This window comes from Schistocerca piceifrons, chromosome 2 (genome assembly GCF_021461385.2).
Source record: "Schistocerca piceifrons isolate TAMUIC-IGC-003096 chromosome 2, iqSchPice1.1, whole genome shotgun sequence".
In the NCBI taxonomy this organism is placed as follows: Eukaryota; Metazoa; Arthropoda; class Insecta; order Orthoptera; family Acrididae; genus Schistocerca; species Schistocerca piceifrons.
Genome location: NC_060139.1, coordinates 691,963,060 through 691,987,502, shown reverse-complemented (window position 1 = coordinate 691,987,502; position 24,443 = coordinate 691,963,060). Strand labels below are relative to the sequence as shown.

Below are 24,443 nucleotides of genomic sequence, written 5' to 3'. Positions count from 1 at the left end.
CATATAGAAATGTTTGACTCAGTTTTATACGTCATAATCAATGACTTTGGAAAGCAGGCAGCTGTTATTTAAACAATGAAACACTGCACCAGTTACGTATTTTTTCATGCTTAGCACAATGCATTTTGAGAATTTTTTCCTCATTGTCAAGTGCTAATATGTACAAAAGTATTTTGTATGGTGTTCGCGTATATGTTGTTCTGCGTCTCTTGCAGTGTAATTGTCTTTTTGATGTTATCAGGTAATGTGCCTCCTCAGTTATGTAGAAAACCGTGTACACACAAACTATCACTCGCATCGTTTGGGTAACATCACAAAAAATACATACGCAAATACCGCACTTGACAACGAGAATAAATTCTCGAAACACGTTTTGCTTAGCATGAAAAATATTTAATTGGCACTGTTTAAACCAAAAACATTCGAGCAACACAAAGTGAATGAAGGTGTCAAATAGCGTTACAAGTGGCCAAATGATAAAAATCACAACAGTCACGAAGCTGTGCATGCACAGTGGAGACAGTTTGGAAATGGTTGTGATTGGACATAAGACATGAATTGCTCCAACTTGTACATGTTTACAGATTAAAATCCTAAGAGTAGAGCGCCCTGGTGTCAAGAAGCTTAACAATGTAATGTTTGTAAACACTACTTGACTGCCAGTGTCATTTTACATCAGTTTTTTGTCCATGGACATTTTTCATAAAACGTGTATCGCGGGAAGATTGTAAATATGTTCTTGCAAAATTGCATGTGAATAAACATTGTGGACCTAGGAAATTTGACTTGAATGATAAAAAATGTAGGTGACAGGAAAATGTTAATTCCGGGGACATAAAAGTGGGGTTATACTGTACAAGATCAGCAGGGGAAGGAAAAATAGAAAAATTATAATTTTTCAGTCAGCAAGCTTGTACAGAGAGGGGCAGGTGACACATTTTCATTGATCCATGGTTCAATCTCGATGATCCCACACCCATTGCAGTTGTAACTGACGATGTGTTTGGGTCAACAGGGGAACACCCAGAGGTCATCTGTTGCGGAGTGCCACGTTCAACTATGTGCGCTGAATGGTATGCTCTGAAACATTTGTGTCCACACTAGCATTGTACTTTGTCATCAGATCTACCACAGATTGCTGCCTATCCTGTTTTACAGAGTGAGCAAGCCTCTAAGCTCCACATTTTGTGATGAGGTGTGGATGTCCATCAGCTTGTTGGCTACTCTTGTTTCACCATCCTGTAATTATTACCATAGTCGCTCACGACTGTGGCATGTGAACAGCTGATCAGCATGCTATTTCAGAGATATTTATTCCCAACTAGCTGGCCATACCAACTTGGCCTTTCTCAAAATCACTTATGTCAGTGGATTCCCCATTTGTGGCCCATGTCATCGTAAGACGATACCACATTCATATGTGCCCCGCTGATGCGCATTTCTTGCCGCAGTCTTGCACCTGCAATGCCACCAAGCAGCATTCACTCTTGTGGTGGCCAGTAGCCGTAATGTTTTGGTCCATCAATGTTTGAAGAAAGGTCAATGAAGTTTATACTGCATTTTTTCTACAGGTTCATTGAGAAGTGGGTAACTTGAAAGAACCAGAGATTATTGAGAGTTTCAAAAAGAGCATTAGGCAACAATTGTGACACAGGGAAAAGCTCTCTCTCTCTCTCTCTCTTATTTTTTTTTAAAGTAAGAAAGTGTGAAGCCCCTCCACGTCTACACCAACATGGTGACGATCTCAATAGATCTAGATCTGTCATCCCCGTATTGTTAGTTACAAACCATGGGGGCTGTGCTGTTGTCCATGTATCTGGGTAGGACTACCCACTAACACAGGCCCATTGAGATAATAGAAGTGGATGAAAAGCCATGAAGAACAGTGATTTAAAGGGCATTGGGGAAAAAAGTGCCAAGGCAAAAAAAAAAAAAAAAAAAAAAAAAAAAGAACCTCTGTGACAGTCTGGACAGATAGTAAGAGCAGTAGTGGATTGCATGCCATCTTTGACAGATCATGTAATGGTAGGTTATCTTCGATACCATATTAGAGCTAATGTTCGTCGTCGTAAGATCTGTCCTGTGTGGGAGCGCCGTGCGCTGCTATGAGCCTATGTACTGTGCCATGTCAGTGGTGCCTTGGTGCAGCATCAGGCTGGCGTTAGTTGGCCGCAGCTCACTGATGTTCAGCCTCTTCTATCACCGTGTGGCACAGTTTTTCTGCAGCTGGTCTCTGGGCAGAGCTACTATGATGAGTGCTGGTTTCTTGTCTTCCTTGACAGTTCACTCATGTGGCTTGTGGCATCACCACCGTTGCCGAAGAGGCGACGGGTGTCTTTAGGAACGGTTGCCGGATTTGGCACCCCTGCGGCTGGTCTAAGACCTTGTGCAAGCAGTGTGGACAGTTGTCGCAAGGCCTCCTCCTCCTCATCAACTAGGATTGCTGCGAATGGAGGTGCCTCTACAGCTATAATGACTTTAAGGGCCACTGTTGCCGCCTCTATGATGGTGTGAAGGTCATCACTCGTCTTCATGAGGGGTGGGAGGCGCTTTCTGACCAGTCGCCTTTGGCCTGTCTTCCCCGCTGCTGTTCTCCCTTGCCGCACTGTTGCAGCTGCCACGTTGCTGTCGGCACCACTGTTGCTTGACAAAGCCGGCCAGCCATGCCAGCTGGCTATGTGTGGGCCACTGCACCAAGCTCAGGTTGGCGAAACTTCTCTGAGGCCGTCACAGTTGCGGCTGTTGTGCTCAACAGAGCATTTTACACATTGTGCTACTTAGCGCCAGTACTAGGTCATATGGCCCTTGCATTGGCATTTGTAGCACTGGGGCTGAGGGTCCATATTCGCCCAACTGCTTCTCCCTTCTCTAAAGGTGTCCAAGTTTCCTACAGGCGACATTTACCTTTCCACTGGTCATACATGTTTCAACAGCCTTGCATTTCTATCCTAGCCATTCCTGCTTTCCTATTATGCACTTTCTGTCAATCTCACTTTTTTAGATGTCTATTTTCTTTTGCTTCTCTTTTTTATGTTGTTGTGGTCATCAGTCCTGAGACTGGTTTGATGCAGCTCTCCATGTTACTCTATCCTGTACAATCCTCTTCATCTCCCAGTACCTACTGCAACCTACATCCTTCTGAATCTGCTTAGTGTATTCACCTCTTGGTCTCCCTCTACGAATTTTACCCACCACGCTGCCCTCCAAAACTAAATTTGTGATCCCTTGATGCCTCAGAACATGTCCTACCAACCGATCCCTTCTTCTAGTCAAGTTGTGCCACAAACTCTTCTTCTCCCCAATACTATTAAATACTTCCTCATTAGATATGTAATCTTCAGCATTCTTCTGTAGTACCACATTTCGAAAGCTTCTGTTCTCTTCTTCTCTAAACTACATGGCTACACTCCATACAAATACTTTCAGAAATGACTTCCTGACACTTAAATCTATACTCGATGTTACTCTTTTTTATATTTCCTCCTATTGTCAACTTACTCTCTCTTGTGTTATCCAAGGATTTCTACTGGGTATTTTTCTTTCCTTTTTTTGGCTATTTGATCCTCTGTTGCCTTCAACACAGCTTCTCTCAACTGTACCCGTTTGTCTGATATTTTATTCCTTTCTCCTGGGAGTTTGGCCTGAAGCCACTGAGGTGAGCAGTCCATTGCTGCCGCACACACACTGCTACTAAGGCTGAAGGAGAGAGCTTGCAAAGAAGTGTGTACTGTCCCTTTTGCAATGTTAAAGAATAATGCGTGTGAAATGTGTATAAAAATATTGAATAAGACCACGCAGACCGAACTGACAGTCAATTGTGAAAAAAATATAAAATTATTTACAAAAAATATAACGTCGATACTACGGTAGGGAAAGACAATAACGATGATAAACAATATCGCAGTAAAGAATAGGGTGAAATAAAACATTTATATCTTTGTATAACTATAGAAGATGGAAAAGATAAATTATTACTCGCTCTTCTGCTGTTTCTAATTCTCATGTTACTATTGTTAGATAGATATTTTGTGTAGCATTGAACGCTAGCAGACGTTCTTTTTGTTCTTTCGACTAGACGATAAAAAATGTGTGTATCAGGTTATTGATGGAAATATATGTGTGAAAGTGAGTTCACTGTATTATTCCAAGAACATGCCAGCCTCTAATCACAATGTTTTAATTGAAAAGAGAGAATAATTAGTATTTTTCAGCTATCAAGAAGATGAAAGCAGTTATCACTGACTGGCAAAAAGTGGCCGCCATTACTCGGCGAACTTAGTACTTTTCTTACAGCTTTCCACGAGAGCAAAATGGATAAAATCATTTTAAAACATTATTTAATTTAAATCTGAATAGTTCCACGAGTTAATTTTGAGAGAGTTCAAATACTTTCAGAGATATCATTTGTCGTAGATCTTTGAACTTGACTGTATTTAGATGAAAACCAGTTACGGTAATCTTGTAGTGAGCCTGGTGCCCATTTAAATCGAAAACAAACATTTATTTTGGTCTCCTATAAGATACTCTGCTTCTAACGGTCTCACCTACGTAAAGAAAATAATTAATGCTAACCTCTTATCTTACGTAGTACCAAAAGCATAAAACCAATATAGAATATTAAAAAAGAACCGTTAGAAGTGTCTTGCTGTGGTAGTCGTGAATATAGAAAATTGTCGCATTGTTATGACAATGAAGCAAATTATCAAGTCTCTCCACACCACAGCACGGGCAAAAAAGGAGAAGGCACTGCCAGTCGTGCAACTCACTGAGACTGCCGATTGATCCAAGAAGAACCGTGAAGAGGAGTCACAGCCTGCCCCCTTTGTACATTGAGTGCAGAGGTATCAGGCAGACAGCACAGGTCGTCACGATGTCAAGCTGCTCTAGGCACAATATGATCTACAAGTCTAGACTCACTGATGTGTGTCCAAGCAGCAAGCATGGCTGTCCATTGGGCATTATTCTTTAACATCGCAAAAGGGACAGTACACACTTCTTTGCAAGCTCTCTCCTTCAGCCTTAGTAGCAGTGTGTGTGTGCGGCAGCAACGGACTGCTCGCCTTAGTGGCTTCAGGCCAAACTCCCAGGAGAAAGGAATAAAATATCAGACAAATGGGTACAGTTGAGAGAAGCTGTGTTGAAGGCAACAGAGGCTCAAATAGCCAAGGAAAAGAAAAGAAAAATGCCCAGTAGAAATCCTTGGATAAAACAAGAAAGATTAAGTTGACAATAGGAGGAAATATAAAAATGAGAAGCAAAAGAAAATAGACATCTAAAAAATGAGATTGACAGAAAGCACATAATGGGAAAGCAGGAATGGCTAGGAAAGAAATGCAAGGCTGTTGAAGCATGTGTGACCAGTGGAAAGGTAAATGTCACCTGTAGGAAACTTGGACACCTTTAGAGAAGGGAGAAGCAGCTGTGCGAATATCAAGAGCTCAGGTGACAAGCCAGTACTAAGCAAAGAAGGGAAGGTTGAGAGGTGTAAGGGATGTAGAGGAAGGCTACACGTGACAGAGACCAAAGAAGAAATAAATGAAGATGAGCTGGGAGATATGATATTGCAGGAAGCACTTGACAGAACTGAAAGACCCAAGTCAAAGCAAGGCCGCTAGGATAGCTGACCATCTCTCAGAATTATTGAAGTCCTTGGAAGAGCCAGCACTGACAAAATTGTTCCACCTGTTATTCAAGGTGTGTGCGACAGGCATAATACCCTCAGAACTGAAGAGTGTAATTATTCAAATTCCAAAAAAGCAGTTCTGATAAACATGAATATTACCAGACTATGGTTTGGTAAATTGTAGTTTCAAAATATTGACAGGAATTATTTACAAAAGATTGGAAGAACTGTAACAGGCCAATTTTTTGGATTCCAGACTACCTCGAAGGACATGAAAGGAAAAAAATAGTTGAGAAGGGGATGGAGCCCCTCCCCAGTGTTATTCAAACTGTACGTTGAGCAAGTGGCTTGGTGGTTTATGTTTCAATCCTTGGTCAGTCCTAAGATTTTTGTGTGTCACTTATCACTACTTTCACTTCTGGCAGTGAAAAACGCTGAGTTGTGCTGTGTTTTGAAATCCATAATGAACCGCAGGTCCCCCTATAACTGGATTTGTAAGTCAGTTCAGAGGTTGGAGGAAGGCAACGACATTCCATCTCCTACAGGACAATTCCTGGTGAGCACTGTGGTGTTCAAAACAATCTTCAGGTTGGTGACTGTGTTGCCTTACTTTGAAAAACCAGTAAAGGAAACCAAAGAGAAATTTGGGGGTTAAAGGTCATGGAGAAGAAATTGAAACTTCGTAGTATTGCCTGTTGGCTTTCATCTTGGTATTCTCAGCCATCATTGGTTTAATGATTTTTCTGATATTTCACTGATGATGGCAATGGTGGATGAATTCTTGACAATGTCAACCACTTGTGCTGGCAGAAGTCATAAAAAATGATTAAACAAACATCAGCCAGAGATTCCAGTATGAAAGCTAGCATGCAACATCTCAAAAAGTGGCAAGCAGTGAAAGCCCCAACAGTCTATATAAAAACTTTGAGATTTTCTGGTGACATTTCTGCCAGAGGCAGCAAAAGGCTTGGAAAAGCAGTTGAACAGAGTGGATAGTGTCTTGATCAAAAGAGGTTATAAAGTGAACATCAACTAGGGTGATGGAATGTAGTTGCATTAAAACAAATGATATTGAGGGATTTAGATTGGAAACAGACACTAGACAAAGCAGAAGAATTTTGCTGTTTGTGCAGTAAAATATCCAGTGAAAGAAGTAGAGGAATAGAATGCAGATTGACAATAACAAGAAAAATGTTTCTGGAAAAGAAAAAAAAATTGTTAGTGACAAATAGAAATTCAGGTCTTAGGAAACGTTCTGTAAAGGTATTTGTATGAATTGTAGTCTTTCAAATATGACTCCTACCTCTTGTTTACAGTCACATATGTAACTGAAAATGTGGTGCAGAAGAAAAAAGTAAAGTAATCTTATTATGCACTTTCTCTTATAACAAAAAGAATATTTTGAATTTTTGAGGAATATTGATCTGATGAAATTAGCTCTCGCTGTTTATCAGTGAGAGGCCCAAGTCATATTTTAAGACTATACAATGAAACACTGACTTTTAGCTCATATCTTGTATTGTCCCAGTTTTCAAAGAAGTATTCACACAAATTAGTACATTTTTTGTTTCAAACTTTTATAACAATTCTATATCCTTCATACTTTAATGTTGTTGTTGTTGTGGTCTTCAGTCCTGAGACTGGTTTGATGCATCTCTCCATGCTACTCTATCCTGTCCATGCTTCTTCATCTCCCAGTACCTACTGCAGCCTACATCCTTCTGAATCTGCTTAGTGTATTCATCTCTTGGTCTCCCTCTACGATTTTTACCCGCCACGCTGCCCTCTAATACTAAATTGGTGATCCCTTGATGCCTCAGAACATGTCCTACCAAGCGATCCCTTCTTCTAGTCAAGTTGTGCCACAAGCTCTTCTTCTCCCCAATAATATACAATACCTCCTCATTAGTTATGTGATCTACCCATCTAGTCTTCAGCATTCTTCTGTAGCACCACATTTCGAAAGCTTCTATTCTCTTCTTGTATAAACTATTTATCGTCCACGTTTCACTTCCATACATGGCTACACTCCATACAAATACTTTCAGAAACAACTTCCTGATGCTTAAAACTACACTCGATGTTAACAAATTTTTCTTCTTCAGAAACGCTTTCGTTGCCATTGCCAATCCACATTTTATATCCTCTTTACTTCGACCATCATCCGTTATTTTGCTCCCCAAATAGCAAAACTCCTTTACTACTTTAATTGTCTCATTTCCTAATCTAATTCTCTCAGCATCACCTGACTTAATTCAACTACATTCCATTATCCTCATTTTCTTTTGTTGATGTTCATCTTATACCCTCCTTTCAAGACACTGTCCATTCCGTTCAACTGCTCTTCCAAGTCCTTTGCTGTCTCTGACAGAATTACAATGTCATCGGCGAACCTCAAAGTTTTTATTTCTTCTCCGTGGATTTTAATACCTACTCCGAATTTTTCTTTTGTTTCCTTTACTGCTTGCTCAATACACAGATTGAATAGCCCCCTGCGGGTTCGGGGGTTAGAATAGGCCCGCGGTATTCCTGCCTGTCGTAAGAGGCGACTAAAAGGAGTCTCAAATGTTTTGGCCTTCTGTGATGGTCCGCTCTCGGGTTTGACCTCCATCTTTCTAAATTGTTCCGAAGAATGAGCCAGTTGGGGAAGGCCGCCTTACATGGTGCACTGTATCTGTCGTGCATTGAGACCTTTAGCCGGCTTTCTCGTCGTAGCAATGGTGTCCAGCTCGTTTTCCATCTCTTGGGCGAGGATACGTCCATGGGTGCGATTTCCACGCTGCACTGTGTAGTGTTGTTTTTCGCTGCGACGACGACCTCATACATTTTTGCACCTAAGATCCAGCACGGTAGCCAATCTGTTGTGGTGGGGCCGCCATGTACCCTGTTGGTTGTAGCCCCCTGACAACACAGGGATTGCTCTACTGATGCCTGTGCCATTTACTCCCCATGTATGCCAAGGAGTAGATGCCCATCACCCTGGGGCATCAGGACTCCCGGCAATGGCCATCCTGCCAGGTGGCCCTTGCTGTGGCTGGGTGGCGCCCATGGGGAGGGCCCTTTGTCGGAGTAGGTGGCATCAGGGTGGATGACACGCAATGAAGCGTGGCACATCATCTCTTGCTGGTGGCCAGCCACCAGCAGTCTCTAAGAGTTCGAGGGCTCATTTTAAAGGTAACGTTTATGACCCCAAATCGTTCCCATCCCTGGCCACACCATGGGAGGAACGAAAGGCAATGAATGACAGTGACACGTATTCGCCCCGGTATCTCGTCTGTACCAGAGCTGATGGGGAATCCTTTGTCTCCGTGAAGCCTCAGTTCTTTGTAGAGCATTTAGAGGACAAGTTTGGGGAGGTGGAGGGCTTGTCCAAAATGCGCTCTGGGTCAGTTTTGATAAAAACGGCATCGACCGCCCAGTCACGCAGGTTACTTGCTTGTGACAAGTTGGGGGATCTTGACGTTACCATCACACCACATAAGAGTTTAAATATGGTCCAGGGTGTTATTTTCCATAGGGACCTACTTTTGCAGTCTGATGACGAGCTGCGCGCCAACTTAGAGCGTAGAGGTGTTCATTTTGTCCGGCGCGTTCATCGGGGTCTGAGGGACAATCAGGTTGCTACCGGTGCCTTCATCTTGCCCTTCGAGGGTGATACATTACCGGAGAAGGTCAAGGTGATGGTCTACCGTTGTGACGTCAAGCCCTATATCCCTCCCACGATGCGATGCTTTAAGTGCTGGAAGTTCGGCCATATGTCTTCCCGCTGCACTTCCAGCCTCACATGTCGAGATTGCGGACGCCCATCTCATCCCGATACTCCATGTGCTCCGCCTCCCATCTGTGTCAACTGTGGAGAGCCTCATTCACCTTGCTCGCCAGACTGCAGGATCTTACAGAAAGAACGCAAAATCATGGAATATAAGACCCTGGACCGACTGACTTACACTGAGGCTAAGCGGAAATTTGAACAGCTACATCCCGTGTGCATGATGGCATCTTATGCCTCAACTGTCACTCCTGCTCCAGCTCCTTTAGCTGCACCACAAACAGTCAGCTCTCAGAGTCAGAGGACCTCACCTGCCCCCTTGACGATGGGGGCCCCTTCTCTCGCTGTTGCTCCCACACCATCCACCTCGGGAGCAGAACCCACTAAACCACCGGGGACACCAGTCCCCACTTCTAAGCCAGAGAAGCGTAAGTCTTCTTCGGCTTCTCTCGCTCGGAAGGGATCCCTTCCCAGGTTCCTACCAGCGGCACAGTAGACACCAACCAGTGGCTGAAGAAGCCACAGGCCGCTAGTCGTCGAGCTTCGCGATCATTTTCGGTCCCGGAGACTGACTCCAATAAGCCCTCTCAACAACGACAACGAAAGGAACAGCGAGAGAAAACTACATTGAAGGCCCGTAAGACCAAGACACCTGCATTGGCACCTACTCCACCGCTACCTACAAGCTCTGCGTCTGAGGATGCAGTGGAGATTCTTGCGTCCGCTGAGGACCTCGATCTCGCCGGTCCCTCAGAGGTCCATCGGAGGCAGCAGGTGACCCAGAGGCGTAATCTGCCTTCCCAGTCCTGTCACGCCTTTCTCAGCCATGGACAATTCCATCCTCCAGTGGAACTGCAGTGGTTTCTTCCACCATCTAACTGAGCTCCGACAGCTTATCAGCCTTCACCCTTTCTTCTGCATTGCTCTTCAGGAAACTTTGTTTCCAGCAATGCGAACCCCTGCCCTCCGTGGCTATCGGAGTCATTATAAGAACCGGGCAGCTTATGAAAGGGTGTCTGGTGGCGTCTGCATATATGTCCTTAACTCTCTTCACAGGGAGTCTATCCCTCTACAAACAGCTTTAGAGGCTGTCGCTGTTCGGGTGTGGATGCCACAGGCTGTTACCGTCTTTACCTTCCACTGGATGGTGATGTCGCACAGCATGTCCTGGCTGCGCTGATAGCCCAATTGCCGCCACCTTTCTTATTACTGGGCGACTTCAACGCCCATAACCCTCTGTGGGGTGGGTCAGTGGTGACTGGTCGAGGCGCCACCATTGAGCATTTATTGGCACAGCTCGATCTTTCGCTGTTATATGATGGTTCCTTCACACACTTCAGTGTGGCGCATGGCACGTACTCCGCCATTGACCTTTCGATCTGCAGCCCTAGCCTCTTACCATCTGTCCAATGGAGAGTGCATGACGACCTGTGTGGTAGTGACCACTTTCCGATCTTTCTGTCACTGCCACAGCGTCAGTCTTCTGGGCGCCCTTGCAGGTGGGCAATGAATAAGGGACTTGTTTTCCTCCATTGCCGCTATTGAGCCTCTCTCTAATGATGGCATTGATGCGTGGTTCAATCAGTCACCACGGGCATCGTTACTGCCGCCGAATCTTCCATTCCCAGTTCTTCTGGGTCCCCTCGGCGGCGGACTGTGCCTTGGTGGTCGCCTGAGATCGCTGAAGCGATTAGCGATCGCCGGCGGGCACTCCAATGTCACAAGCGACATCCCTGCATTGAACACCTCATTACCTTCAAACGTCTGCGTGTGCGGGCCTGCCGCCTTATCCGCCAAAGCAAGCAGGAGTGCTGGGAGCGGTATGTGTTCACCATTGGCCTCCATGTCTCTCCATCGCAGATCTGGGCCAAGATCCGACGCCTCTATGGCTATCGGACCCCTGTCAGCGTCCCTGCGCTCTCACTGAATGGAGCAGTTTGTACAGACTCAGACGAAATTGCCAACCGCTTGGCAGAGCATTTTGCTCTGAGTTCCGCTTCTTCCAATTACGCCCTGGCCTTCCGCTCCATTAAAAGTGGATGGAACGTCGGAGCCTTTCTTTTCGCACCCACCATTCTGAATCCTACAATGCTCCATCAGTGAGTGGGAATTTCACAGTGCCCTTGCCGCTTGCCCTGATACCGCTCCTGGGCCAGATCGCATCCACTGTCAGATGCTGAAATACCTTCCAGTGGACTGCAAGCGACACCTCCTCGACCTTTACAACCGTCTCTGGGTCGAGGGTGAGTTTCCATCGCAGTGGCGGGAAAGCATTGTCATCCCCATATTGAAACCGGGCAAGAGCCCTTTGGAGGTGGACAGCTACCGCCCCATTAGCCTCACCAACGTTCTTTGCAAGCTTCTCGAACGGATGGTGAGCCGGCGCTTGAATTGGGTACTGGAGTCTCGGGGCCTTCTGGCTCCGTCCCAGGGTGGGTTCCGTAAAGGCCGCTCCGCCACCGACAATCTGGTGAGTCTGCCTTTGCCCGCCGTCAGCAACTGGTCGCTGTCTTTTTCGACATGCGGAAGGCGTACGATACGACATGGCGTCATCACATACTTTCTACGCTTCATGGATGGGGTCTTCGGGGCCCTCTGCCGATCTTTATCCGAAATTTTCTGTCGTATCGTACCTTCCGCATGCAAGTTGCGGACTCCCATAGTTCCTCCTGAGTCCAGGAGAACGGGGTACCACAGGGATCTGTCCTCAGTGTCTGCCTGTTTTTAATCGCAATAAACGGGCTCGCTGCAGCGGTGGGATATTCTGTCTCCGCTTCCCTGTATGCTGAGGACTTCTGCCTTTACTGCCGCTCTACTGGCATTGCAGCTGTTGAACGTCAGCTACAGGGCGCTATCCGTAAGGTGCAGTCTTGGGCTGTAGCGCATGGTTTTCAGTTTTCGGCTGCCAAGACCCGCGTTATGCATTTCTGCCGGCGCCGAACAGTCCATCCTGAGCCGTGGCTTTATCTTGCCGACGAACTCCTTGCTGTGGTGGAGACCCACAGGTTTTTGGGTGTAGTTTTTGATGCCTGGCTGACTTGGCTGCCTCATATTCGGCAGCTTAAACAGGCGTGTTGGCGGCATCTAAATGCTCTGAGATGCTTGAGCCACACCCGCTGGGGTGCCGATCGATCTACCCTGTTACGGCTCTACCAGGCGTTAATCCAGTCTCGTCTGGATTATGGGAGCCTGGCTTATGGCTCAGCATCCCCATCTGCGCTGCGGGTACTGGATCCAATCATACACAGCGGAATACGCCTTGCCACTAGTGCTTTCCGGACCAGCCCAGTGGACAACATACTTGCGGAGGCAGGCGTCCCTCCATTGCGGTTCAGGCGCCAAAATTACTGGCCGCTTATGCTGCCCATGTTTTTAGCTTGCCCGGGCATCCAAACTATCGTCTCCTTTTCCCTCGATCGGTCGTCCATCTGCCAGAACGCCGGCCCCGGTCAGGTTGTATGATCGCGGTCCGCGTCAAAGAGCTTCTCTCTGGGCTTAGGGTTTTCACTGTTCCACCTCCTTTTCAGGCCACTTTGCGTACACCCCCATGGTGTGTTCCTTGCCCTTGCCTTCAGCTTGACTTGGCACAGGGCCCGAAGGACTCAGTCCCTCCAGATGCCTTCCGCCGCCGCTTTTATTCCATCCTGGCCACGTATCAGGGCTCCGATGTTGTTTACACTGACGGTTCGATGCTTGCTGGTCGTGTCGGTTATGCGCTAACTCTAGGGGACCATTCTGAACAACGTTCCTTGCTGGCTGGCTGCAGCGTTTACACTGCTGAGCTGGTCGCCATATTTCGAGCCTTAGAGTATATCCGCTCCTGCTCAGGTGAGTCCTTCGTGATCTGTAGCGATTCCCTGAGCAGTTTACGAGCTCTCGACCAGTATTTCCCTCGTTCTTGTCTGGTGATGGCTATCCAGGAGTCCCTGCATACTCTTGCCCGTTGCGGCCGCTCTGTGGTCTTTGTGTGGATCCCCGGTCATGTCGGTATCCCGGGCAATGAACATGTTGACCACCTGGCGAAAGAGGCCACCAGGCAACCATCTCGGGATGTTGGCCTCCCAGAGACTGATTTGCGAGCGGTCCTCCGCCGAAAAGTTTTTGCGCTTTGGGACACTGAATGGCGCGATCAGATCACGCCCAATAAACTCCGTGCCCTTAAGGAGACGACCACTGTGTGGCGGTCATCCATGCGAGCCACCCGCAGGGACTCAGTCGTCCTTTGTCGGCTCCACATTGGCCACTCCCGGCTGACATACAGTTACTTACTGCGTCGGGAGGACCCTCCTCTTTGTCGCTGCGGGGCGGCTTTGACAGTGGCTCACATTTTGTTGGCCTGCCCCCTTTTAGCTGTGGTCAGGCGGACATTTGCGCTGCCTGATACGCTCCCTGCCCTTTTAACTGATGACCCTGCTATGGCTGGCTTAGTTCTACGTTTTATTCGGGCAGGGGGTTTTTATCATTTAATATGAGTGTTTATGTTTTATTTTATTGTTTTGTGTTGATTCTGGCCTTTGTCCTACAGTTTTTAACTGAGTTTTTAATGTGTTTTCGGTGGTTGGCTTTTCCCTTTTTATTCTGTGGTTGGCCAACCACTGCCACACTCCGCGTGATTTTAATTTGTTATGTCTGTTCTTTGTCTGAGTTTTTCTTGTCCTGTGTTGTCTGTTGTCTCTATTATCCGTTTTTTACTCTGTGTGGTAGATTTAAGTTTTGGAACAAGGGACCGATGACCGTTGCAGTCTGGTCCCTTTAATCCCGCAAACCAACCAACCAACACAGATTGAATAACATCGGGGAGAGGCTACAACCCTGTCTCACCCCCTTCCCAACCACTGCTTCCCTTTGATGTCCCTCGACTCTTATAACTGCCATCTGGTTTCTGTAAAAATTGTAAATAGCTTTTCGCTCCCTGTATGTTACCCCTGCCACCTTCAGAATTTGGAAGAGAGTATTCCAATCAACATTGTCAAAAGCTTTAAGTCTACAAATGCTAGAAACATAGGTTTGTCTTTCCTTAATCTTTCTTCTAAGATAAGTCGCAGGGTCAGTATTGCCTCACGTGTTCCAACATTTCTACAGAATCCAAACTGATCTTCCCCGAGGTCGGCTTCTATCAGTTTTTCCATTCGTCTGTAAAGAATTCGTGTTAGTATTTTGCAGCTGTGACTTATTAAACTGATAGTTCGGTAATTTTCATATCTGTCAACACCTGCTTTCTTTGGGATTGGAATTATTATATTCTTCTTGAAGTCTGAGGGAATTTCGCCTGTCTCATACATCTTGCTCACCAGATGGTAGAGTTTTGTCAGGACTGGCTCTCCCAAGGCTGTCAGTAGTTCTAATGGAATGTTGTCTACTCCCGGGGCCTTGTTTCAACTTAGGTCTTTCAGTGCTCTGTCAAACTCTTCACACAGTATCATATCTCCCATTTCATCTTCATCTACATCTTCTTCCATTTCCATAATATTGTCCTCAAGTACATCGCCCTTGTATAGACCCTCTATATACTCCTTCCACCTTTCTGCTTTCCCTTATTTGCTTAGAACTGGGTTTCCATCAAAGCTCTTGATATTCATGCAAGTGGTTCTCTTTTCTCCAAATGTCTCCTTAATTTTTCTGTAGGCAGTATCTATCTTACCCCTAGTGAGATAAGCCTCTACATCCTTACATTTGTCCTCTAGCCATCCCTGCTTAGCCATTTTGCACTTCCTGTCGATATCATTTTTGAGACATTTGTATTCCTTTTTGCCTGCTTCATTTACTGCATTTTTATATTTTCTCCTTTCATCAATTAAATCCAATATTTCTTCTGTTACCCAAGGGTTTCTACTAGCCCTCGTCTTTTTATGTATTTGATCCTCTGCTGCCTTCACTATTTCATCCCTCAAAGTTACCCATTCTTCTTCTACTGTATTTCTTTCCCCCATTCCTGTACAACCTCTGGTTTAGTCAGTTTATCCAAGTCCCATCTCCTTAAATTCCCACCTTTTTGCAGTTTCTTCAGTTTTAATCTACAGGTCATAACCAATAGATTGTGGTCAGAGTCCACATCTGCCCCTGGAAATGTCTTACAATTTAAAACCTGGTTCCTAAATCTCTGTCTTACCATTATATAATCTATCTGATACCTTTTAGTATCTCCAGGGTTCTTCCATGTATACAACCTTCTTTCATGATTCTTAAACCAAGTGTTAGTTATGATTATGTTGTGCTCTGTGCAAAATTCTACCAGGCGGCTTCCTCTTTCATTTCTGTCCCCCAATCCATATTCACCTACTATGTTTCCTTCTCTCCCTTTTCCTACACTCGAATTCCAGTCACCCATGACTATTACATTTTTGTCTCCCTTCACAATCTGAATAATTTCTTTTATTTCATCATACATTTCTTCAATTTCTTCGTCATCTGCAGAGCTAGTTGGCATATAAACTTGTACTACTGTAGTAGGTGTGGACTTCGTATCTATCTTGGTCACAATAATGCGTTCACTATGCTGTTTGTAGTAGCTTACCCGCATTCCTATTTTCCTATTCATTATTAAACCTACTCCTGCATTACCCCTATTTGATTTTGTATTTATAACCCTGTATTCACCTGACCAAAAGTCTTGTTCCTCCTGCCACCGAACTTCACTAATTCCCACTATATCTAACTTTAACCTATCCATTTCCCTTTTTAAATTTTCTAACCTACCTGCCCGATTAAGGGATCTGACATTCCACACTCCGATCCGTAGAACGCCAGTTTTCCTTCTCCTGATAACAACGTCCTCCTGAGTAGTCCCCCGCCCGGAGATCCTAATGGGGGACTATTTTACCTCCAGAATATTTTACCCAAGAGGACGCCATCATCATTTAATCATACAGTAAAGGTGCATGCCCTCGGGAAAAATTACGGCTTTAGTTTCCCCTTGCTTTCAGCCATTCGCAGTACCAGAACAGCCAGGCTATTTTGGTTGGTGTTACAAGGCCAGATCAGTCAATCATCCAGACTGTTGCCCCTGCAACTACTGAAAAGGCTGCTCCCCCTCTTCAGGAACCACACGTTAGTCTGGCCTCTCAACAGATATGCCTCCGTTTTGGTTGCACCTACGGTACGGCTATCTGTATCGTTGAGGCACGCAAGCCTCCCCACCAATGCCAAGGTCCGTGATTCATGGGGGGGAGGCATACTTTAATATGTGACCAATTACAAATAACTCTTAACAACCACAATAATAACTACACATATTCTAACTGGACAAGTTCATTATTAGTATTAATACTTTGCTATTTATAATGAAAAATTACATAAAATGTTTTAAAAAATGAAGGAAATGTTTGACATCATTTGATTTCTTATATAGTTTCTTTTTTTTATACAAAATTTTGTGCAATATGAGTTTTAAACAGTTGGTTTCTGAAACATGCCAATTCCAACTAAATGACTTAATTATTTTGACTGCTGGTACTAATATTTCAGAAGTTTCAGTGCTAAAATTACATTATGTGATATAACCTACTACCTTGTGAACTATGTTATATATTATTAACTATTTACAGTTCTAATAATTTTTCTGAATTTTATGTAGTGTATTTCTAGAACTTTCCTCTGACAATTTTCTGTATTTCATACAAAAACTGCATTACATAAATGAATTATTATCTTTCTCAATGTGAAATTATTGTTTAAACAGAATGGCGATATATGTACATGAAAATCAAAACTATATAATTTTTTTTAGTCTTATAAATAAAACAGTTAATACTTAGAAAAAGTTAACTATTCCAAATAGTGTTAGATAATGAAGTAATTTTGACCAAGGACATGTTCTTAGGCATCAAGAAATCATCAGTTTGGTAATGGAAGTTTGTTTGTTTGTTTGTTTTTGTGTGTGTGTGTGTGTGTGTGTGTGTGTGTGTGTGTGTGTGTGTGACATTGACAATAGCTTGAATACAATAAGCAGGTTCAGATGGTGGATTTTGGTTAAGTAGTTACATGGAGAGATGAAGAGGCTTGATTGTGATCATATATCATAGAAAACCAATCCTTGGAATGAAGACCACAATGACATATCCAATTAGAAAAGCAATTTATTTATTGTTAGCTTGCAGTGTTTTATCTCATAGACTTGGCATAGTTGTTTCATGTAAAATAAATATTCTTTCTATCATTTTAAAACAGGGTGGAGACATGTATGTTGCTCGTTACAAAAGATAAACATGTGGCATTACGCTGCCATAACTAAAACAAGTGAAAAGAAACTTGATGAAAGTTGTGGAGCCACTTTTGACAGCAGTGTAGACGGTAATATGGAAAGGAGTGAACTAGAAGCTGATCTGCAGCTACGAATGCAAAGAAGTCTTGCACAAAAAGTACTGGAAAGATCAAATTTGTCAGAAACTAGTAAGTCACTTGTATAACATATTTTCCATTAACAATCCTTAATGAAGAGCTGAGTTTTACACATTTTTCTGTAAACATACTCATGCCAAACTTTAAATTTTGTTTTGTTTTGTAGGTTCATTCCATGAGTCGCTTAGAACAAGTCTATCCAGCCAAAGCTGTGCGGAATCAGAGAAACCAGAACATAATAAAGATAACAGTTTATTCCATTTTCTCAATAACATGAAAAGTGGTTCAATTTGTAATAAAAAGCAAATGGATACTTCATCTTCAAGTTTTGTAAGTATGGAATTTATTGTTGCACTGTGACTGTAGTTTATAATTTTTTTCCCTTGGATTTGAAGTTGTATAGGATTGTTTAAAACACATGAGCTTTTGGAAATATTCCTCCTTGGCATTGTCTGGTGACTGCTAATTGTGTAGTGGAAGCATCATCTGTTTATAGGTTCCACTTGCCAGTAATGACAGCTTCGATGATGATGATGATGATGATGATGATGATGATGATAATACCATGTCATTAACTGTAATAATAGCTAAGCAGTGAATGGGTACTGCTATGGCCAATATTAATTTGTTTGGTTATGGAACTGAAACCTTACCAGGTGTGATGATGACACATTAATGTTGTGACAGATGGTGGGAGCTAGTGTAATGATCATTGCTACCATTGTAAACCAGGTGAAGAATCACGCTGAAGATTTATTTTAAAGCATGTGAACATGAATAAAGTACAGGGTGCCCATGATTAAAGTTCCAGCTTCAAAACACTGTAAAAAGAGAATCACTGCTCATAGTGATGTCAAATTTGAACAGAAACATGAAGGAACACACAAAAATTTAACAAAAATTTTACCAATGGGTGGTGCTGTAAGTGTCCTAATGTAAACTGGGTCACTGTAAATGACAGGCGAAATGCAATACGATGGCTATGGTTTGAGTTGCACATTGCACCATCCATACCATTCAGTGTGTGTGACTACACAAGTTCGGTAGCCAGCAGTCGTGGCATTGTTAGTTAGGTAAGCCCATCCACCATGGAAAGATCATATCACATCAGATGGGAAAAATTGGATTTTAAATGTCCTGAAGCCAAAACCCTCGTAAAAAAGCAAAATGACATTGGTTTCTAATTGTTGAGAGACTGACACAAGACAGGCTCAGTGTGCTGTTTTCTGTCACTAGTTGAAACTGAGAAACAGCTCTTTCCACAACAGATTGGAGTTTCTTGGAGCTCACATTAAGAATGCGTTGCGGAGTGCGTGCCTTTGGTTCAACTCCGTTTGTAAATGGAGCTCTGAATGTAACATCTTTTAGATAACCCCACAGCCAGAAGACACACGGTTTAAGATCAGGTGATTGGGATGGCTAATTCTATATAATCACCAAAACAGTCTTCCTGTTACTGATAGACTGAGCAATACCGAAGACTTTCCCTAAACTTTGCATTTTTAAATAAATTACTTCCATTTTAACAATTAAACATTTATTTTTGATGTTGAGAACATCCTTCATGTGAAATTGTAACAAAAGAACATATTTGCCTATTTTGGACATTGTATTTCAGATTATTATTCACTGCTGGCCAGGGTATTTTCCTGCACCAGTTTTTTCACTGCTAGATTGTTTCCTTACAGGAATGCTTAAAAACACACTGTGTCAGTGGTGTGCTACAGCAAGAGATGATATGCTATACTGAATGTGGAAAACTTGCCATTTGCTGCATACTGCAGACATACTTTGGAATACCAAAGAAAACAAATCTCTTAAGGACAATTTGGAACCTTCTGTGAATATTCAGTTCTTCAGGAAAAATTTAAACTTCACAACATGGAAAGTATTTTCACTATTTGTTACAGAACACTGAAAAAAGGAAAAAGTCTTCTTTTGCAAGTATCTAAAGGAGGAGATCATTTAAAATTTAGGAAAAAGAATTTTTTCCCTTATAACAATATTGCACTATGTTTGTAGCATATCTAATACCCTACTGAGATCCTGTTTTCCTTCAGGCATTGCTCAATGTATCACGTCCATGGAGATTGTTTAACTGGTATTGCATCAATGCAGTATATGAAAAACATTTTTAGAGGTAAAAGAAAAGTTCATTTTTTAGTGCTCAGTTCAACCATAATATGCTTCGGCAGTCTTCTCTCTTTAAATTCTGTAGCTGACAACGTTGTTGTTTTTTTAAAAAAAAGAGTCTACTTGATTCCAGGCAGTGTGAGGTGCACAATTCAGTTAGCTCTAAATGGTTTACCTAAAAATGAATTTTATCCAGCAAACTTACAAAGAGTATTTTTATAAAAATTCTTATGCTATAGAGAGGTAAGAACACTAAAGTACAGTGCCTGGCTATACTAGACTCTCTTGTTTAGTGCCTGTGTTTTGTGGATAATTATTCTGTGGGTTATGTATTGCTTTTGGTTACTGTATTCTCGACCGCTGTTTGACATAAAATGTGCCAGCGGCCAGCTGCTACAGATTCAAAGTCTGCACGAATTGTGACATGTGGCAAATGACATTTCCACACCGATAACACGAAGTCTGGCTATCTGCACAATCTGGCAAAACTGTAGGCTGTAGCAGTTCTTGGATGAAGTAATGCTAAGTCTACGCCTGTGATTTAGCAGTAAACTACACATTGTCTGAACACTTGGAATGCAACTTCTCACAAGTGAAACCAGTTGTTCTGTAAATTCTTGTAGCACCTTCTCCCTGAATGTTAAGGTCATGAGTGTAACTGTAGCACAGCTACAATGCATTTCATTTTATGACACACCAGTAATAACAGTTCTGTCCAATAACATTTTTGTATTCACGCAATTTCAAACAACAGAAAATCCAGGATGCAATAACGACAATATTATGAGGAGGACAGATTGCTTCTCACCATATAGCGGAAATGTTAAGTGGCAGACAGGTACAGCAAAAGGACTGCTAAGCAAGTAAGCTTTTAGCCAAAACGCCTTTATCTGAATTTAACACACACACACACACACACACACACACACACACACACACACACACACACACACATACATATTCACGCAAATGCAACACTCACACACATAACCATTGTCTCTGGCTGCTGAGGCCAGGTTGCAAGCAACTGCATGTGATGGGAGAAGTAGTCTGGATGGTAGGAGTGAGGAGGAGACTGGGAGGGGGAGGGATAGCAGGTTAGGGGTGGGGTGTGGGAAAGAAGTGAAGTATAAAGGCTGTAGGTAAGGTGATGCAATAGAAGGCTGTGTAGTGCTGGAATGGGAACAGGGAAGGGGATAGGTTGGTAAAAGACAGAGTAATGAAAGTTGAGACAAGGAGAGTTATGAGACCAAGTATGTATTACAGGGAGAATCCCCACCTGCATAATTCGGAAAAGCTGCTGTTGTAGGAAGGATTCAGATGGCACAGGCTATGAAGCGGTCATTGAAATGAAGAACATCATGGTGGGCAGCAACTATGTGATCCAGATATTTGAAACCCTGGCGGAGAATGTGATTGAGTTGGGTACTGAGCTACGAGCAGAATGCTCCTCTGTGGCTGGATGGTGTGACCATTCCAGCACTACACAGGTACACAGCCTTGTGTTCCATCAAGGCCCAGTCTTGTTACTTAAATCCGTTTTCTGCTTCCACCCTACACCCCCCCCCCCCCTCCCCACGCCCTCGTCTAACCTCCTGATTGCACCTACCCTCTCTTCACTTCATCCCTGTTTGTTCCCCACAAGAAGCACTTCAATGTCCCCTTCCCTTATTCTGCCATCCCTCCCTTTCCCAGTCTCCTCCTTACCCCCACCATCCAGATTGCTTCTCCCACCGTGCGTTGCCCAGTCTGACTTTGGCAACCAGATACAGTGGTCGCGCGCGCGCGCGCTCGTGTGTGTGTGTGTGTGTGTGTGTGTGTGTGTGTGTGTGTGTGTGTGTGTGTGTGTGTTGCACCTCTCTGCCACTCAACATTTCCGGTATATGGTGAGTAGCAGTCTATCCTTCTCATAATATATTCACACAGTTTATCACATACATTCACCATAAGAAATAAATAACAGTGAAACACATTACACCACAGTTACTCCTTTGACTTGATGAAAACATACAAATTCCTGATGAAAATATTACATGAATTGCTTCTAAAAGGAAAAGAAACCAGATATAAAGCTTAATAATAACATTAAACATTGTGATAAGGTATTCTGATTGGTTCACAAACTCAGAAAGTAAGTTTGAGACCTACTCATGTCTTGCATATTTGTGGAATGCAATACTCATATAAAAGCAGGTCGTCTACTTTAATTGCTGTAGAATGTGAAATGGAAATCATAGAGTTAATTAGATAGTTACATGTTTCATACATAAATTGAAAGATACTTTTATTGAAATGAAATGATGTGGAACAAATCAGTGTAAAAGATATGTATAGATGATTAGTGTTAATATTACTACTACTCATGCAGCTACACTTAAAACCAAAACAAAGTTTTTTTTTCAGTTGTTAAGTAGAAATTTGTCACTGGAGTAGGAGTAGTTGTACAGGAGAAATGGTTATAATATATAAAAACAAAGATGAGGTGACTTACCGAACGAAAGCGCTGGCAGGTCGATAGACACACAAACAAACACAAACATACACACAAAATTTAAGCTTTCGCAACAAACTGTTGCCTCATCAGGAAAGAGGGAAGGAGAGGGGAAGACGAAAGGAAGTGGGTTTTAAGGGAGAGGGTAAGGAGTCATTCCAATCCCGGGAGCGGAAAGACTTACCTTAGGGGGAAAAAAGGACAGGTATACACTCGCACACACGCACATATCCATCCACACAAACAGTGTCTGTAAATTTTGTGTGTATGTTTGTGTTTGTTTGTGTGTCTATCGACCTGCCAGCGCTTTCGTTCGGTAAGTCACCTCATCTTTGTTTTTATATATAATTTTTCCCACGTGGAATGTTTCCTTCTATTATAAAGAAATGATTATAAATTAGATTTAAAACCTACTTTACTGCCTGTCAGACATTTTATGTTACTGGGCAAATGGTCAAACATTTTTTATTGCTGAATATTGAACTCTTCTCTGAGCTACTGACAGTTTTAACAATGGGTAATACAGATCATTTTTTCCTCCAGTGTTGTAGGTATGTACATCACTATTCTCAATTTTTTTTGGATTATTTATGATGAATTTCATTAGTGAAACTATGTTTTGTGGTAGCGTAGCTAAAATGCCTAGCTCCTTGAAGAGGTATCTACATGACTTCCACAGGTGACTGGTGCATATTATTCTTACTGCTCACTTTTATGCAATTGACACTCTATTTCGGAGTAATGAATTACCCCCAGAAAATTATTTCATACAATGCTATTGAGTGGAAATACATAAAATATGTCAGGAAGTTGATATGTTTATTTCCAAGATTAGCAATTATATGAAGAGCATAAGTTGTTGTTGTTGCGGTCTTCAGTCCTGAGACTGGTTTGATGCAGCTCTCCATGCTACTCTATCCTGTGCAAGCTTCTTCATCTCCCAGTACCTACTGCAACCTAAATCCTTCTGAATCTGCTTAGTGTATTGATCTCTTGGTCTCCCTCTACGATTTTTACCCTCCACGCTACTCTCCAATGCTAAATTTGTGATCCCTTGATGCCTCAGGACATGTCCTACCAACCGATCCCTTCTTCTAGTCAAGTTGTGCCACAAACTTCTCTTCTCGCCAATCCTGTTCAATACCTCCTCATTAGTTATGTGATCTACCCACCTTATCTTCAGCATTCTTCTGTAGCACCACATTTCGAAAGCTTCTATTCTCTTCTTGTCCAAGCTGGTTATCGTCCATGTTTCACTTCCATACATGGCTACACTCCATACAAATACATTCAGAAACGACTTCCTGACACTTAAATCTATACTCGAAGTTAACAAATTTCTCTTCTTCAGAAACGCTTTCCTTGCCATTGCCAGTCTACATTTTATATCCTCTCTACTTCGACCATCATCAGTTATTTTACTCCCTAAATAGCAAAACTCCTTTACTACTTTAAGTGTCTCATTTCCTAATCTAATCCCCTCAGCATCACCCGACTTAATTAGACTACATTCCATTATCCTCGTTTTGCTTTTGTTGATGTTCAGCTTATATCCTCCTTTCAAGACACTGTCCATTCCGTTCAACTGCTCTTCCAAGTCCTTTGCTGTCTCTGACAGAATTACAATGTCATCGGCGAACCTCAAAGTTTTTATTTCTTCTCCATGGATTTTAATACCTACTCCGAATTTTTCTTTTGTTTCCTTTACTGCTTGTTCAATATACAGATTGAATAACATCGGGGAGAGGCTACAACCCTGTCTCACTCCCTTCCCAACCACTGCTTCCCTTTCATGCCCCTCGACTCTTATAACTGCCATCTGGTTTCTGTACAAATTGTAAATAGCCTTTCGCTCCCTGTATTTTACCCCTGCCACCTTCAGAATTTGAAAGAGAGTATACCAGTTAACGTTGTCAAAAGCTTTCTCTAAGTCTACAAATGCTAGAAACGTAGGTTTTCCTTTTCTTAATCTTTCTTCTAAGGTAAGTCGTAAGGTTAGTATTGCCTCACGTGTTCCAAAATTTCTACGAAATCCAAACTGATCTTCCCCGAGGTCCGCTTCTACCAGTTTTTCCATTCGTCTGTAAAGA

The 24,443-nt window shown here is 42.9% G+C and overlaps 1 protein-coding gene across 1 annotated transcript in view; it reads left to right on the top strand.

The window, feature by feature from the left end:
* Positions 1 to 24,443, top strand: part of LOC124776375 — a 352,178-nt gene that overhangs the window by 40,539 nt on the left and 287,196 nt on the right. Inside the window, exons 2-3 of the mRNA XM_047251339.1 lie at positions 17,559 to 17,780; positions 17,896 to 18,059. Of these exons, the coding sequence (XP_047107295.1) occupies positions 17,597 to 17,780; positions 17,896 to 18,059 (348 nt within the window). The 5' untranslated portion in view covers positions 17,559 to 17,596. The remainder of the gene's footprint in view (positions 1 to 17,558; positions 17,781 to 17,895; positions 18,060 to 24,443) is intronic.